The sequence below is a fragment of the Mus caroli genome, chromosome 2 (assembly GCF_900094665.2).
Source record: "Mus caroli chromosome 2, CAROLI_EIJ_v1.1, whole genome shotgun sequence".
NCBI classification, from domain to species: Eukaryota; Metazoa; Chordata; class Mammalia; order Rodentia; family Muridae; genus Mus; species Mus caroli.
The window spans coordinates 74,124,094-74,139,083 of record NC_034571.1 but is presented as its reverse complement, the minus strand read 5'-3'; the positions used below and the strand labels follow the sequence as shown (position 1 = coordinate 74,139,083).

Sequence of the window (14,990 nt, the reverse complement as noted above, 5' to 3'; positions counted from 1 at the left end):
TGGGCTTCTGCTCTGAGAAACACTTGTCCCTGGCTGCAATGAGATCAACCAAAGGCTTTTCCTTGATTGCTGGGGAAGGCTGAGTGTTTGCTTTCAGTGCCTTGAATAGAAGTCCTTGATTCTCTGGCCCACTGGAGATTTAGGCTTGGAATGATTTGTCTACAACAGTGTGAGTGTTGAGCCCAGAGAAACCTTCCTGCAGCTAACAGTCCTGAGGTAGGGCTGTGACCAGGACAGAGAGTGAATTGGCTGCCTATGAGATGCATGGAATCCTTAAGTAATAGTACAGAAACCCCAGTTTTAAATCACCCTTCAATGCCTGACCACCTCCCTCATAGTATTATAAGGACTTCACAAAACCTCTTTACTTGCCTAGTCTGCAAAAACATTAGGCTCTTGTTTTCTGATTGCAATTCTCAACCCTGGCTAAATCCTAGACTTTCAGAGGGAAGTATTTCTGGAACCTGGATCCCATCCCTGGAGATTGCAAATTGATCATTTTGAAATGTAGCCAGGACAACTGGATTAAACAGCAACAGCCCTCCCAGGTCACTCTATTGTGCAATCACAGCAGGAGAACTGCCCCTCCTACCAGGAGGAAGTTAAAGGTGTGCTCTGGAGGCCTCCTTTTGCATGATGGTGGAGTTTGGGTGGGTAAGCTCTGCTCTTTGCAGTTTGTCTGCAGCAGCGTCGGATCCAGGCAGAGCTAAGGGATCCAGGGAAAGGTAGGTCTCTTAATAGATGCACTAAACTATTGGAGGTCCTTGAAGGTAATATCAACTTTGTGAGGTGTACATTTGTCTATGCAAATCAGGGGTTTACTCTTACTCCTGGGCAGTCATATAGATGTAGTCACACAGGTAATGTAGCTTCTTGGGGGAATCTCAGAGGACACCCCTGAGAAGAGAGACAGAGCCTGGCGCACTGAAACTCCTTTGTGTCTCATGGCCAGCAACTTCTGCAGTCACCCAGTAAGTAGATTCTTACTGTTCAATTTTATTTTATTTTTATTAATTAATTAATTTATTTTATTTTTTTATTTTTTTAGGGCAGTGTCTTACAAGTGCTCCTGATGGCTGTAGAATGCACTATTTAGCTCTGGCTGGTCTGGAACTTTGCCTCCTGAGTGCTGGAACTAAAGGCTTGTGCCACAACTCAGAATTTTGGGTACTCTTTAGACGAATCTGACAAGACCCTGCACTTCATTTAACAAGAGACTAGGTGATGCCTAAACAATCCAATTGGGGGATGCCTGGCAAACTCCCAGAGCTCAGCCAGGAAACTCATACTAGCAGCATGGTCCAGAGAGGACAGTGGCCCTCTCTGGGGGCAAAAGAGAAAGCTCCCGGGGCTCCTCCCTTCCGCCCCGCCTTCCTTCAGACGCTCTTGGTTGCCTTGGCAGCGTGGGACAAGGCCCAGGCAGTGGCTTAGCCACACTTCCTTCTCAAGAAGATTTCTGGTGGCTCCCCAATTTGGCCCAGCACAGCGTCACCATGTTCCGGGGGAGACGCAGGAGCCGGGTGGGCGCCCTGGAGGAGGCGCCTCCGGAGAACCCAAAGGCAGCTGCTGAACCCGAGCGGGTTTTGCTGCGTGGCATCTTCGAGATCGGGAGGGAAAGCTGCGATGTGGCGCTGGGCGAGCGGGCCCTGCGGTGGCGACGCATCCAGCCCGAGCTCCCGGCTGGTGAGTGGCGGCTCCCCCCCACCTTCCCACGCCCCCCACACCCTGCTGCCGCCACGCCCTCCTGCCACCACCGACACCCCTCTGACCCTCCGCCCCCAGCCTCCTGTAGGGGTTGTGATTGCAAACCAGGAAGTTGCAGTTCCCCTTCCATCGGGAACAAGTTTTGAAACCCGATTTTTAATGAATTTCTATAGAATATCGCACCACAGATTTGTGCTTTACTTAAACTTACCTTCTATTGACTTAAAGTTTTTTTTTTTTTTTTTAAACAAGAAAATGCGATGCTGCAATTTGCAGTAGAAATATTTCAGGTCGGCTTCAGTTAGACCTGTCTTGGAGAACAGTAGAATGTGGTTCACAGTCTGTTTTAATTAGCTAGAGTTTATGAAATTAAAAACAGCTGATTCCTCCCGCCTCCAGAGGGAAAAAGTACTCCTTGTGCTGCAGTTTGTTATAGAATGGAAAAGTCATTGTTTGAAAGTTTCTTGTCCAAACGTCTAAGTAAGTGAAACCATCCAGTCAGGGACCAGAATTAGTGAGGAGTGTGAATTCCGCCCGAGCCACAGGTGCAGTGCTGTTCACTCAAGCAAAGCTACTTTGGGCTTTAAGTAAAATGTTTTCACGGCTTTTGAAAGCCCAAGGTGAAGAAGTATTTTCCCCGATTCTTCCGATTCTTTAATATGACAAGCAAGGTGCAGGGATATGGGATCTTTCTTTTAGCCTGTAAAGCAGCCTGAGTTGGGGAATATAAATGTTTGTAACTAGAATCTCGATTAGCCCAAGGAACCAATTTAAGCTACAAGCTTTTAGAGACTGCAGTGCAGCAATACTGCACCCCACCCTCCCGCGTAGGTCACGGCTACAGCACAAAGGCAAATCGTGACAAGAGGAAAGAAATCCTGTTTTGTAGTGAGTGGTGACTGAGGAGAAGGAGGCTTAATTAGCACTCCTGGTAATAGAATTTGAAAGCTCTCATGACAGTTTTATTACTCGGAAGTTTGCAAGTATTTAATTTTGCCCTAAGACCCTTGGTTTTCTTTCTCTTGGTACAGAGCACACTAGTTTTCTTTGCAATTAACACCTGGTATTTAAACCAGGCGCCTCAGAAACCTGGCACATGTATTTGTAGAACAGCCCAAGAGGTACATTACTAAATCCAGTGGGTAGAGAGTAGTCATTAGGTGATGGTATGAGCTAAGCACTCTGATGTTGCATTATCGTAGATACGGGTGATGAGGACTAAGTAATGGGGGGTCCAGAGCAGAGGAGAGACAAACCACCACAGGTAGGAGAACGTTGTGTTGAAGTGTGTGGTAGAGGAAGCCATGGCTGCTGTTGCTTGACAGGTGCCTAACTTCCCAGGGTGGGGCTGGGGTCATGAGTTCTCTGGATGTTATTTCATGGTGTATATGAGATGTTATCAGAGCACTACATTTTAAAATTCCGAGTATAGTAGCAGTTTCATTGAGAAACAAAACACTCCATGATCTTCCCTAACTTGTTCATCTTGAGTATGATGAGGGAAGACACTGATGTGTTTTATGGAGGCCATTACTGCTGCGACTGGGATTAGTTGGTGGTCTTGTTGACAGGGTAAGTGACTCTGAATGCAGTTGCCTTATTGGGTTCAAGGTTGACTTAGAGGGAGAGTTGTGTGATCTTCTAAAAAGATGAGGTTCATGTGAGTCTCTTCAGGCTGAGGTGGGAAGCTTAAATACACCAGCAATGAGTTTGGGCCTTTTTTTCTTTAAATGAAGGGATATTTTTAGTTTAGTGCATTTGGTCTTGTTAGGGAAGATATTAATCCTGTGGGCAGTTGTTCCCTTGTCAACTTTTGTCCTAAGTGCTCAGGTGTGTCACTGAATGTTTTGAAGAGGCAACACACAAGGACTACATGGACTAGCAACTTTGTCTGACACCTAAAGACAGGACTCCAAAGGCTGACACTGACCAGGCAGGCAGGCAGGCAGGCAGGCAGGCAGGCAGGCAGGCATCAGATATGAAGTGACCAGTATGTTGTGAGATGATCTAAAGATCCACTGGGATTTCAGTGCAGTCAAAAGAAAGTGATCTGTTCATGATATGGGAAATATCATAAAGGCTCAATTAGCTGTTTAAGTTCCCAAAATTTAGGGGGAGGAAAAAAAGAAAATTGAGTACAATGTTATTTCATAAGGGTTTGCAGTATTGTTAGATAGCAAGATGTTAGCTGAGGGCCTGGGGTGTATCTCAGTGGTAGAGCATATGGCTCATTGTCTTGGATGTGTGAGATCCTGAGTACAGTTTCCACATCTCTCTGAAGGCCCTCCCTCATGTTTTTAGACTTAGTGTTTCTTGGTATTTCTTGGCTTGTGGTTACATAACTCTGTATGTTCACATGGACTCACATTGTCTCCATGTGTTCTTGCTCCTTCTTATAAGATCAGTGGCCATTGAGGTCAAGAGAAACCCTAAGTCTAGAATAATATCCCTGCTGAATTACAATGGCAGATAATTTTCCAATATGGTTATTTTCCAATTGGATGTGAATTTGGAGGAGGCAGGTCACCTCACCAAATTTATGATGGGAGTTTGAAAGACAGTTTGGTTTGGAGGCTTAAATGAAGAACAGAAATGAAAGGCTGTTGCCTGGGGTTGAAACTGATGAGCACCAGTCAGGAATGTACCAGAATATTTCAAAACTAACAGGGGCCTGATGACAAGAAACTCAAGGTTAATTCAGTAGAAAATATAAAGTTCTATCGTTCTTTTCTATTTAATTTTAAATTGATCCACAGTATCTCTATTCCAAGCCCACTCGATAATGATGGCCTGTGGAATCCTTATTGAAAACGCTCACCTTCCATACCTCTGCTGTGTTAATGGCTTTGGCTTTAATTTCATTCCAGTTGTGCCCACCTATGGCTGCAATATGGATGTTTGCCATCTCTCAGGTCTATGTTCCAAGGAGCCTTGTCTGTTGTGACTACATATGCTTCTCACTCAGTGTAGCCAACTGTCAAGTATATCCACACTGCATAACTACTTGCCTGAAAGTCACTTTGTAGCTATCATTGATATTTGATCAATCACCTGCTATTATTTTACAGTGCTTGTATATTGGGGTCAGGACTATGTATAGTTTCAGACAGATGCTGATGGATAAGAGGGGTTTCTTCATTTCCAAAGATCAGATAAGATGTGGGTCCAGAAAGAACTGTTGGAACTAGTAGTAAGTCTGCAGCAGATACTATGCCTAGGCTCCAAGGGGTGTATTGACAGAGCAGGCCTGAGTTTAGAGATGAAGACATTAGGCAGGATCTTTGGCCTTTGCCTGACTCATTTCTTCCACCAATCCTTCAGGGGAGGAGGTTAGAATTCACTTCCCTCAGCTCCCTGTCTTGTATTCAAGGCCAACAATCTGTAGGCAGGGTTAAGGAGGGCATTGCTTCGGTGCACAGTGAACGTAAAGAATGTTGAAGTCCAGTTCTGGATGGAGGAATGAAGACAGCTAGATTATCTGTTTGGTTTACCCTTAGCTCCAGCATGTACCAGCCACAAGGAGAAGGTTTAGTGCATGACCATGTTTATGGTGGATTGCTGCCTCGTGAGCTTCAGTTTTACCTAGTGCCTTGAACTATGATAAGCACTGCTAAGTATCAACTCATCCCCTATAGGAGGATCGTCTTTCTCCACTTTAAGAACCATAATTCATTATAAAAATATTCTTAAGGAGATCTCCAATATAACCCGCATTAAAGTGAACATTTCTTGGTCAGAGTGAGTGAGTCTGCCTCCTTGGGTTGCACTTTGCCTAATGGGACCACATTTATTTCTTTGAAAACCCACTGAATAGTAGGGAATGGGCTAACACAGCATGAGATTGCAATGATCTACACCTGCCTGTCTCTTCATCTTTATTTCCCAGTGCATTCATCAAATTTCATCACCTTGTGATAGACAGGATGGCAGAAATAGAATCCCATGGACTGTGATTTTCATGTGACTCCTGCCACCTGGAACTGGCTTCCTCTTCTCTTTGTTCAATGCTTCCATGTTTGCACTCATTAATACTAGTGAAGATTCATTTTAGATTTGTTTCCTTCATTCTCTCTAGGCATTTGGAGTTCCTATACGGAGACAGGAATCAGCTTTCCATTCACATTAGAGGACAAGCTCCTTGAAAGTCTTTTACTGTGTATTGTTCCTGGATTTCTAATATAAGAGTTAGTGTTGCCTCTTTTCTCTGCTGTGAGGGTCTAGCAGGGAGTTCCTGTTTTGCTCAGCTCCAGGGTCATAAAGACCAGGAGTCTGGCACTGTCATATAAACTATATGAACCGTAAGGCATTATCCAGTTCAGAGAATGATATTTTTTATCGCTGCAATAGCCCTTGATGATCTGGTTAGGACCGAAGATTGTGACCGCCTTACTTGTGGATCTTACATGAGTTTATGCATGCTGGTGTAAGGTAGTTGCCGAGCTAGCTGTCTGGGACATAAAAGGGAGCAATGCCCTACAGATATTAGAATAGAATCAGGTGAGATTTCTGAGTCCAAATGGGCTGGGTATAAGGTGCCAAGATTCACAGGGATTCTCAAAGTCTTAGGCATATACAAATGGCATTTGCCTGTTTCTTTTAGCTTTTATTAAATTTGCTATTTGACAATTTCACATATGTGTAAGGTACATTCTGACTATTGTAATCTCTTCTAAAGTTTATCATCCCTATCAACATACCCTTCTCTCTATAATTCATACAATAAATGTGTGAGACCCATGGAATTTTGTCAGTATCAGCTATGTGATTATGAATTTAAATCTATCCACTGAAGCCCAATGGACTCTTCAGTGGGTACACAATTGAAGAAGGTGACTTCTCCTCCTTCAGAATCCATCAGTAGCCAACAGCTCATCTTGGAAAGATAAGGCGCTGTGGGCCTCTCCTTGATCCATTATGTTGATAGGCCCAGTCTTGTGTAGAGTGTAGATCAGGTCCATTCAGCCAGAACTGTCGAAATCCACCTGTATTATACTATGACTGGTAGCCTGTGCCTTGCCAGCTCAGATGTCTCCAGAGTTTAATATTTTCAATAATAATGTTTGTCCATTGCATTGTCTCAACCAATGGCATACTTCTAGGAACATGTGTTTGTCAACTGGTGATCTTTAATTTGGATTGTTATATTAAAGTAGAAGACACAAGACTTTGTATATCCTGATCACAAAGATATTTAATGTTTTATGTGATCAGGTGTTATTTCTTTCCCATTAAAAAAAAAGCAAGATAAAGAAAACAAGGGATGGGGAAGTTGGGCCAGGTCAAGCTTAGTCATACTTCACTTACAAATGTATTTGGGATGGATGGACCTCTGTGGCATCTATCAATAGCCCCCAGTTCTCCTCATTTTGGGAATATGCCTCCTCTCTTCTTTCTCATTGCTCTTAAATGAGGGCTCTGGGTGAACAGAAAAGCATGACACACACCTAAGCAGATATATGATCATCTAAAATGAAAATTTCAAAGAAGCAAACCTCACCATTGATCTGTGAAGGTCATTCTGGCTTTCATTACAAATGACGATCATAATTCACCAAGTTAACTCCATAATTTACAAAAATCAACAACGTGGAGTGTGAGAATATATTACTGGAGCCCCTACATTTCTGGCACCTGTTTGCATATATGGTATAGAGCATAGTTCAGGCAAAGGCACGAAAGTCTCTTAGGTCTTAATTCTGGGACCTGCAAGTGTGTATGTAATGTAGACAAGTCAGCAAACATGGATGAGCAACAGTTTATTTAGATGATAATCAAAATGAAGGATTTGTATTACAGTAAAGTTTCAAAAGAACATCAGTTCTGATCACCTGTAAAGCTATAATTAAAAGAATAGAAACCAGGACACTTTTTGTCCAGTGGAAAAAACCTGAGTAGGCTTTGAATGGCCAGGGGATTCAGCATTTTGGTGTATGTGGAGAAGTGGTTTTGATTTTTGGCAGAACCTAATGACTTTCTCATTAAAAGGACCATGTGGTAAACAGGAGTGCCCTTCAGTTCTCCAGCACTAGGGCATGATGGACAATGGACTGGGCCTGCTTCATAGGCATTGTCTACTTGTTCGAAGATTTTTCATGATGGACAGAAGTGGCATCCCATCCCACCTTAACTTTGTTTTATTTTATGTTTATGTGATCTTTACCAAACTTCTGAGCAGACTCTATAATCTTATTAAAATATTATGTTTCAAACACTTTTACATAAAGTTTCTTTTTTTCTTTTCTTTTTTTTCTGGGGGAGGGGGAGTTAAGGCATCTATTGTAGAAAGGCAGAGAGAAGGAGAAGTGTAGAGAAGTAGAGGTCGGCCATGGCCACGTGGAGGGAGGGGGGAAGAGAAGGCAGAGGGGGGCGAGCAACAGAAGCAAGAGAATAAGAGGTAAGAGAGCAAGAGTGAGGGTTTCAATTTTTAATTATGATTTCCAACTCTATTTTCACATATTTACTACTTCTGATACATTTTAAAGTTGTTTTCTTTTAAAAAGAAAATGTTCTCATCACAGCTCTGAGCTCAGAGAATTAGATCAGTGACCAGAAAAAGCTAAGAAAGCCAGGTTTCAGGGAGTCTGGAAAGTGTCTCTTGTTACAAGGCAAAATGGTTTTCTCTGGCTTTAAGGTGATACAAACACATTTACTTACTGGAAGTTTAGCAAAAAGAAAGGTAATGTGGGACAATGTGAAAATGAGGAAAAGAAATGATCTTTTCTTTTTTTTTTTTTTTAAATGGGAGTTGGAGATTTAGCTGGGCAGGGCTTGTGCTAAGTATTAATCTGCCTAAGCTGTTTGGGAACAGATGTAAGCGAAACAGATACCCAGAGCTCTGCCTTACATCCAAACTGAGACATCTGTCAGAGGGCCGTGTGGTCACGAATAATGGAAGGAGGGGCTAACCCCTCCAGTGACCTATTCCTCATGTGAGTTAGGGAGGCAGTAATTAGTAAGACATGGTGCTTTGAGTTGTCACTCTGCGCACTAATAAGAAACCATCTCGGGGTGGTATGTTTCAGAGCCACCAAACTTGAAACGCTTCTCAAGAGACATAGAGACAGATTCAAGTTTATGTAGTAACTGTATTTTACCTGCTAATACACTTTTAAAATGCCTATTTATCATATGAAAATTTCCCAAGACTTTTGTTTTTTTTATTAAGGTAAATTGGTCTACATCATAACAAAACAAAGAAAAATCACATCGTAAAAACAGTGTAGAGTGACATCATCTTATAGGATTGCCAGTCGGACCTTGAGGTATGATGCATTTGAAATTGGTCAAGACAGGTCTCATGTGCCACCCGTGGCTATTTGAACAATAAAGATACAGCTAGTAAGATAGAAGAACAAAATTTGAAATAAGATTGAATTTTAATTTATCTAAGTCTAATGTATGTAAAAGGCTGGTGGAAACTTCGTTAGACAATGCTGTAATAACACAAATGCATGTTTGTTTTTGAGCTAGGGATGTAGCTCAGGGAGAGGATGCTTATGAGCTCTGGGTCAATCCCCAACCCAGTACTTCTAAGGAGAAAAGAGAAAATAAAGTAAAAGGTTAAGTTTTCTCTATTTTCAGGATTTAGTTCTAATGTATATTTCTACCCAGGAAAGCATACTTTTCAAAATGTTCATCCCAGTGTAGAATGGAGGGAGTCATACAATTTGAATGGCCTGTTAACAAGAAAAGCGACTGAGTTCTAGGCTGAGTTTGGTGGCACTCTGGAGGCCAAGGCAGGGGATCGCAAGTTCAGATTCAAATCCAAAGGAAAAACAAACAAACAAACAAACAAACAAACAAACAAAAAACGTAACCAGGCTGATCTGGAAATGCCAAAGTGGCAGTTACTCTAAAGTGTTTTGTGTATACAAGACGGCTTTTGTTTTGTGGGTTAATTGGCTAGTGATAGTATGTAAAAACCACTGTACTGTTCACCACATTTTGCTGTGTTTATTGTTTGAACAAATCTGACAGTTATCAATGTGCTTCTGATTTGAAATGGTCATTATCCTATCTGGTCCCTTGGACCTTGTGAAATTCTGTAGACTACTATTTATTCCAAAAGATGAAGAGCCCATTCGAAGGCAAACATGTTCCAAATTAACCTATCTTATTTTCCTTTTCCCTCTCCTTTCTTTCTATTCCTGTGGGCTCTTTGTGAATGAAGCTGGTACACAAGTGCTCCCTGGGATAGGAGACAAATCTTCCACTGGCCCCTCAGGGACACACGGGTAAAAGGCACCTGGGGAATAGGGGAAGCGAAGGTCAGTAGATTAGAGTTGTGAAGCAGATGGCACTGTCCAAAGCTTGGGGCCCTTCAGAGGACTGAAGAAATGTACAGATGACAAAGATAAAGACTGAGAGCCAAGGTGATGGGTACAGACAGCAGAGTACTGTTGGGTGCAAGCAGCTATGGTTGCCTTGGCTGGGGCATGTTTGAATCCACTGGAGTTTGACAGTGTGATTTAGAGGACCAGACAAATCCACTGTACTTTGCAGTTGTGAGGTCTCACTGTTCAACTGTCCATTACAATCGTATGTCTGTCAGCTTCTAGTGTGTCTTGTGACTAGATGATAGCACTTCAAGTTACCTGGATAAATCAGCTATGATTCTTCCTATGATTTTAGAATTCCCAAAGTGAGGGTGTGCTAGGAGAAGTTAGGAAAAATGAAAGGAAGGAGAGGTCATTGCTGGAAATTGAACCTCATGCTAATGTTTGACATGAAAACAAGATTTTAGACTAAATCTAGAGCTAGCCAGACAAGTAGACAGACAGACACACACAGAGACTAAATACTTTCACAACTTTTTAAAATTTTTAATTTAATTTAATTTTATTTTTTGCATGATTGGTATAATACTATGCACTTACAGTAAGCACAAGGATAAGTCTAAAGTAGCATGCCAGCTGGCATCAGGGGATTCCTGTGAATGCTCCAAGCCTTTTATCAGAAACAGTATTGTGCAAATGTCTACTGCTCCTATACAAGGATGCCCTGTGCTTGGCTGCAAATAGTGAACACACATCAATTGGTGTTTATACCACCAGGCTCTGTGTTAAGTGTTTTTTTTATTGTTTTACCTTTGCAACACGACATTATCATCGAAGAGGGAATTTTTTTTTTATCCCTGATATTCTGAGCATTATCTTGCCCCAAGCCTTACTAGTACATGGAGTTGATTGGATCCAAAGTTTGGCAGTCTAACTCTGGTGCCTGCAATTCTTATAATGCTGCCTCTACAGGGAATCTAGAATCTTCTAGTACCTTCCAGAGTTGTTGGCCCCACATCCCACAAAGTAATAGTGAAGACTCAGGGTCTTACCTCTAGCCCTAAAAACCTTGAGACGAGATCATATGGCTGGTTTTGCCATTTTAGAAAGTTAACATAAGAGTTTGTTGCATTTCTCTAACCATTGGTAATTTCTGAGTAAATGAAGAAAATATGAATTTTAACAAACTGTTTAGTATTAATTATTTTAATTATGTGTACCCATGAATGTCTGAGTATATGTTTATCTTGTGAGTGAAGGGGTCTGTGGAGGCAAGAGGTTTAGTATCCACCCCCCCCACCCCCGAGCTGGAGATGCAGGCATTTGTAAACCATCGAAGATGGACGCTGGGAATGTTCTTCAAAGGAGTATTCCCCAAAACCAGTGTTAGAGATGAGAAATGGTATTTTTGCATACTTTTAATTAGTGCTTCTTTTAAATCATTTGTTTTAATTTTATTAAGAAGCTCTCAGTATGTGCTGGGGTTTCTGACACTATAATCAGTTTGAAAGGGCTCCACGTCAAGGCTTATACACACTCTTGGAAGGTATAGTAGCAAGAGAATGACTTGGTGATTTACATTTGGGGCAGATGAGGTGTTACAGGGAATTGTGAATGATTATAGACAAATAGCCAAGGAAAAAACTACAACATCTTGTTCCATGGCAACAGGATGTACCGGGGAAAATACCATGAGGGTGAATTTAGGGTGAGCTCTGAGTCTGACTGCGAGTCAGCAACACAGATAAAGAAAACAATGCTGAGATTATTTTGAGAATGTGCTGGGAAGGTTTGGGCTTACTGTAGAATAAGCACAAGGCCCATGTAGAATCTCATATGCTTATGAAGATAGAGAGGCAATCGAATGAGGAATCATACAGGACTTGAATATGGGACCAGCCTGTTCTGTCAACCTGAGTGTTAAACAGGAGCCTTGCAGTCTGCATGCTAGTGGAAGTTAAGGGTTTGATTTTATTTGTATTTGTATTTTATTTATTTACTTTGGAAATCAAGTTTTGATTTAGAAAGGCAATCAAGGATGCAGGCAGGCTACATCAGTGGGTTACAGGAGAAGGAGGATGGCCAGTATACCAGAAGAGCAGGAGGCTGTGTGTGCACACAGGGATAATAGACCTCTGGGAGATTATCACATAGAACTTGGAGACTGTGGGGTTTAAGGAAAATATACTGCAATGGTGGTACCATTTATTTTTCAATTTTTATTATTTTATTTATTTACATTCCTGTCGTAGTCCCCCCTCAGTCCCTCTTCCGATAGTTACTCATCCCATCCTTTCCTGACTTGCCTCTGAGAAGGTGCTCCCTTCCCCCAATAGGCCTCCCTCTTCCTTGGGGTCTCAAGTCTTTCCAGGATTAAGCACATCTTCTCCCACTAAGGCCTGACCAGACAGGCCTCTGCTATATTTGTGCCAAGTGCCTTGGACTGGCCAGTGCATGCTCCTGGTTGGTGGCTCAATCTCTGGGAGCTCCCTGGGATCACTTTTAAAACTAGGTAATTGATAGATTGTAGATATTCCTGATATCCATTCTCAAATGAGCTAAGTACAAAGCATTGTGTCTGTTACAGATCCTCCCAAAGACCCTGTGTCAAATGTGTCAGGGATTAGTAAAATACCTGGCAGAAGGGAAATTGCTTGATCAAGGCATTAATAGGAGAAATTACTCCTGAACACTGTAAGTCGAACCCCAACAAGCCTAAGTTTCAGTTTTTTTTTCCAGAAGCCCCAGGGTCTTGAATGTATCTTGTTTCTTATTAGAATGGAGGATGCTGCTTAGAAATAATGATAGCTTAGAGCTTTTACATTCAGAAAATATCGTTAAACCTTGATAAGGTTATGATCTTTGAACATGCCCAGCAGTTATTATGAAAAATAAAAGTGAGAAATAACAGTTTATAAATGTACCACTTTAATATATAAAATAAGTTTATAGCTTTTTAATATTAGAAAAAGTCCATTTATTTCTTAAAATCTCCATATTATCTTGGTTTAACATAATATTAATGTTTAGCTCAGTTGTAAATTTATGGATGTGACAAACATATTATTCAAACTACTGTGTCAATGTACAGGAAGAATAACATAAGTGGTAGTAGACAGCTGTTGTCACGTGTAGGGTCTCATAGTTTATGATTTTACTCTTTGAAAATATAAAACAGTGGCAGTATGTTCTGGTGATGTTCCATTATGCAGATAAAGAGCTAATACTGCTTAAAATCTTGTTAAATATATTTACATAGCCCCATAAGTATTCCACATATATTTAAATATTTCATTTAAATACTTATGAGAGTAGTAAACTCTCATAAAAATATAGAGATTAAATTTTCCATAAAAGTTGTTTACTTTTGTTAAGTTTAACGTTTGTCATATTTTAGGAAAATTATCTTTAGCATCTAAGCTCAAGATATCTATCAGTTTTCAGGTTGTGTCAATTCTTTGTATCAGGACCAACTGTCTTCCAGTACTTGCAACATCTTGGAAAACAAGTATATTACTGGTCAACCTTTTTTCTCCTAGGGTCATCTCTGTACTTGAGATGCTGCTCACCAGACTTCTGTGTCCTGTTGTGTGTAGGAGATGCTGTGCTCTAAGAACCCAAAGCATGCAGCACAGATCCCAACAAGAAAAGCTATGGGCACCTTTTGGATTTGAGTGTTTAAAGTCCTTTAGTCAACAACATTTACTTAGTATCCATTGTGTATGTTACCAATTGCTTCATTGTGAACATAATTATGCCTAAAGTAGTGTCATAGAAGATTTCAGCCTTCTGAAGTAGATGCCACATTTTTTTTTTTTGGCTTTTGGTGCTTAATGTTAAAATATTGAGTCAGCAGTTACATATTGCTTGGCTAATAAATATGGGGCATCACACAAACCATTGGTTAAGGGATTCTTATTTATAGCCTAGACTTAGTATTATCATTGGCTTTAAGAATAGGTGTATCAGGGCTGGAGAGATGGCTCAGCAGTTACGAGCACTGGCTTCTCTTCCAGAGGTCCTGTGTTTGTTTAATTTCCAGCAACCAGAGGGAATCACAAACATTTATAATAGGATCAGATGCTCTCTTCTGTCATGCAAGCATACAAGCAAATAGAACACTCACATACATACATAGATAAATTTTAAATATAATGCCCATCTCTGACATAACTCTTGAATAAATAAAACCACATTTGGGGTTCTTATAAAGACACAGCTACTGCTGTGTGGTCTGTTCTGAGCTTATAGAAGTCAAAGGAAGGCTGATGTATGACCAACTCTGAAAATTCAAACCATGCACCACTTTCAACTTACCACCTATTTTGCACTCTGGAAATAACCTTGTATTCTGATTTCCGACTTAGTCAGAGCCCTGGTCATCACTGCTGCTAGCAATGCTCTTTTGTCTGCATACACTGTTGCAACATAATGTGTTGTGCATTTGATATGGATATTACCATATTGCCATAAGGAGCTGCTATTATTTTAGTCACCAACTGATTCTATGATAGTGTCAGATTTCTTTGGCATATGCTTATGTTTTTGTACAGATGACCCTAAGTAACATCTGCTAGCTTTGTGGTACTATCTACTGTTTCCGTTTTAGGTTTTGAGTTTTTCAGTCACATTTTAAATGCAAATCTAGAATATTCCACCATGTTATGCTCCTTTTATGCTTTATATATAAATATTAGGAAAATGAACCAGGACTGTAATCTCATAATTTGGACAGAAGTAGACACTACCTACACATGGTATTTTAAAAAGCCCCTTTTTGTGACTGTGCTTTTTCACCTCTCTCATTGATTGACATTTGAAAATAAAAGATGCCCTTTTAATGGATCCTTTTGGTTTCTAAATTTCAAGCACACATTGCCTTCTGTTGTACATGATAAGGTTCTATAAACTTGATGATACACACATATACACATACGCACACATACACACACACACATACACACACATACACACATACACACACATACACACACATACACACACATACAC

The 14,990-nt window shown here is 40.9% G+C and overlaps 1 protein-coding gene across 3 annotated transcripts in view; it reads left to right on the top strand.

The window, feature by feature from the left end:
* Positions 1-1,403: 1,403 nt before the first annotated feature.
* Positions 1,404-14,990, top strand: part of Cerkl (ceramide kinase like) — a 109,445-nt gene continuing 95,858 nt past the window's right edge. For 2 of the 3 annotated variants that reach the window (XM_021185241.1, XM_021185209.1), the window contains exon 1: positions 1,404-1,683. In XM_021185241.1, coding sequence (XP_021040900.1) covers positions 1,494-1,683 — 190 coding nt within the window. In that variant the 5' untranslated portion in view covers positions 1,404-1,493. The remainder of the gene's footprint in view (positions 1,684-14,990) is intronic. The other variant, XM_029474280.1, reaches the window with a different exon arrangement.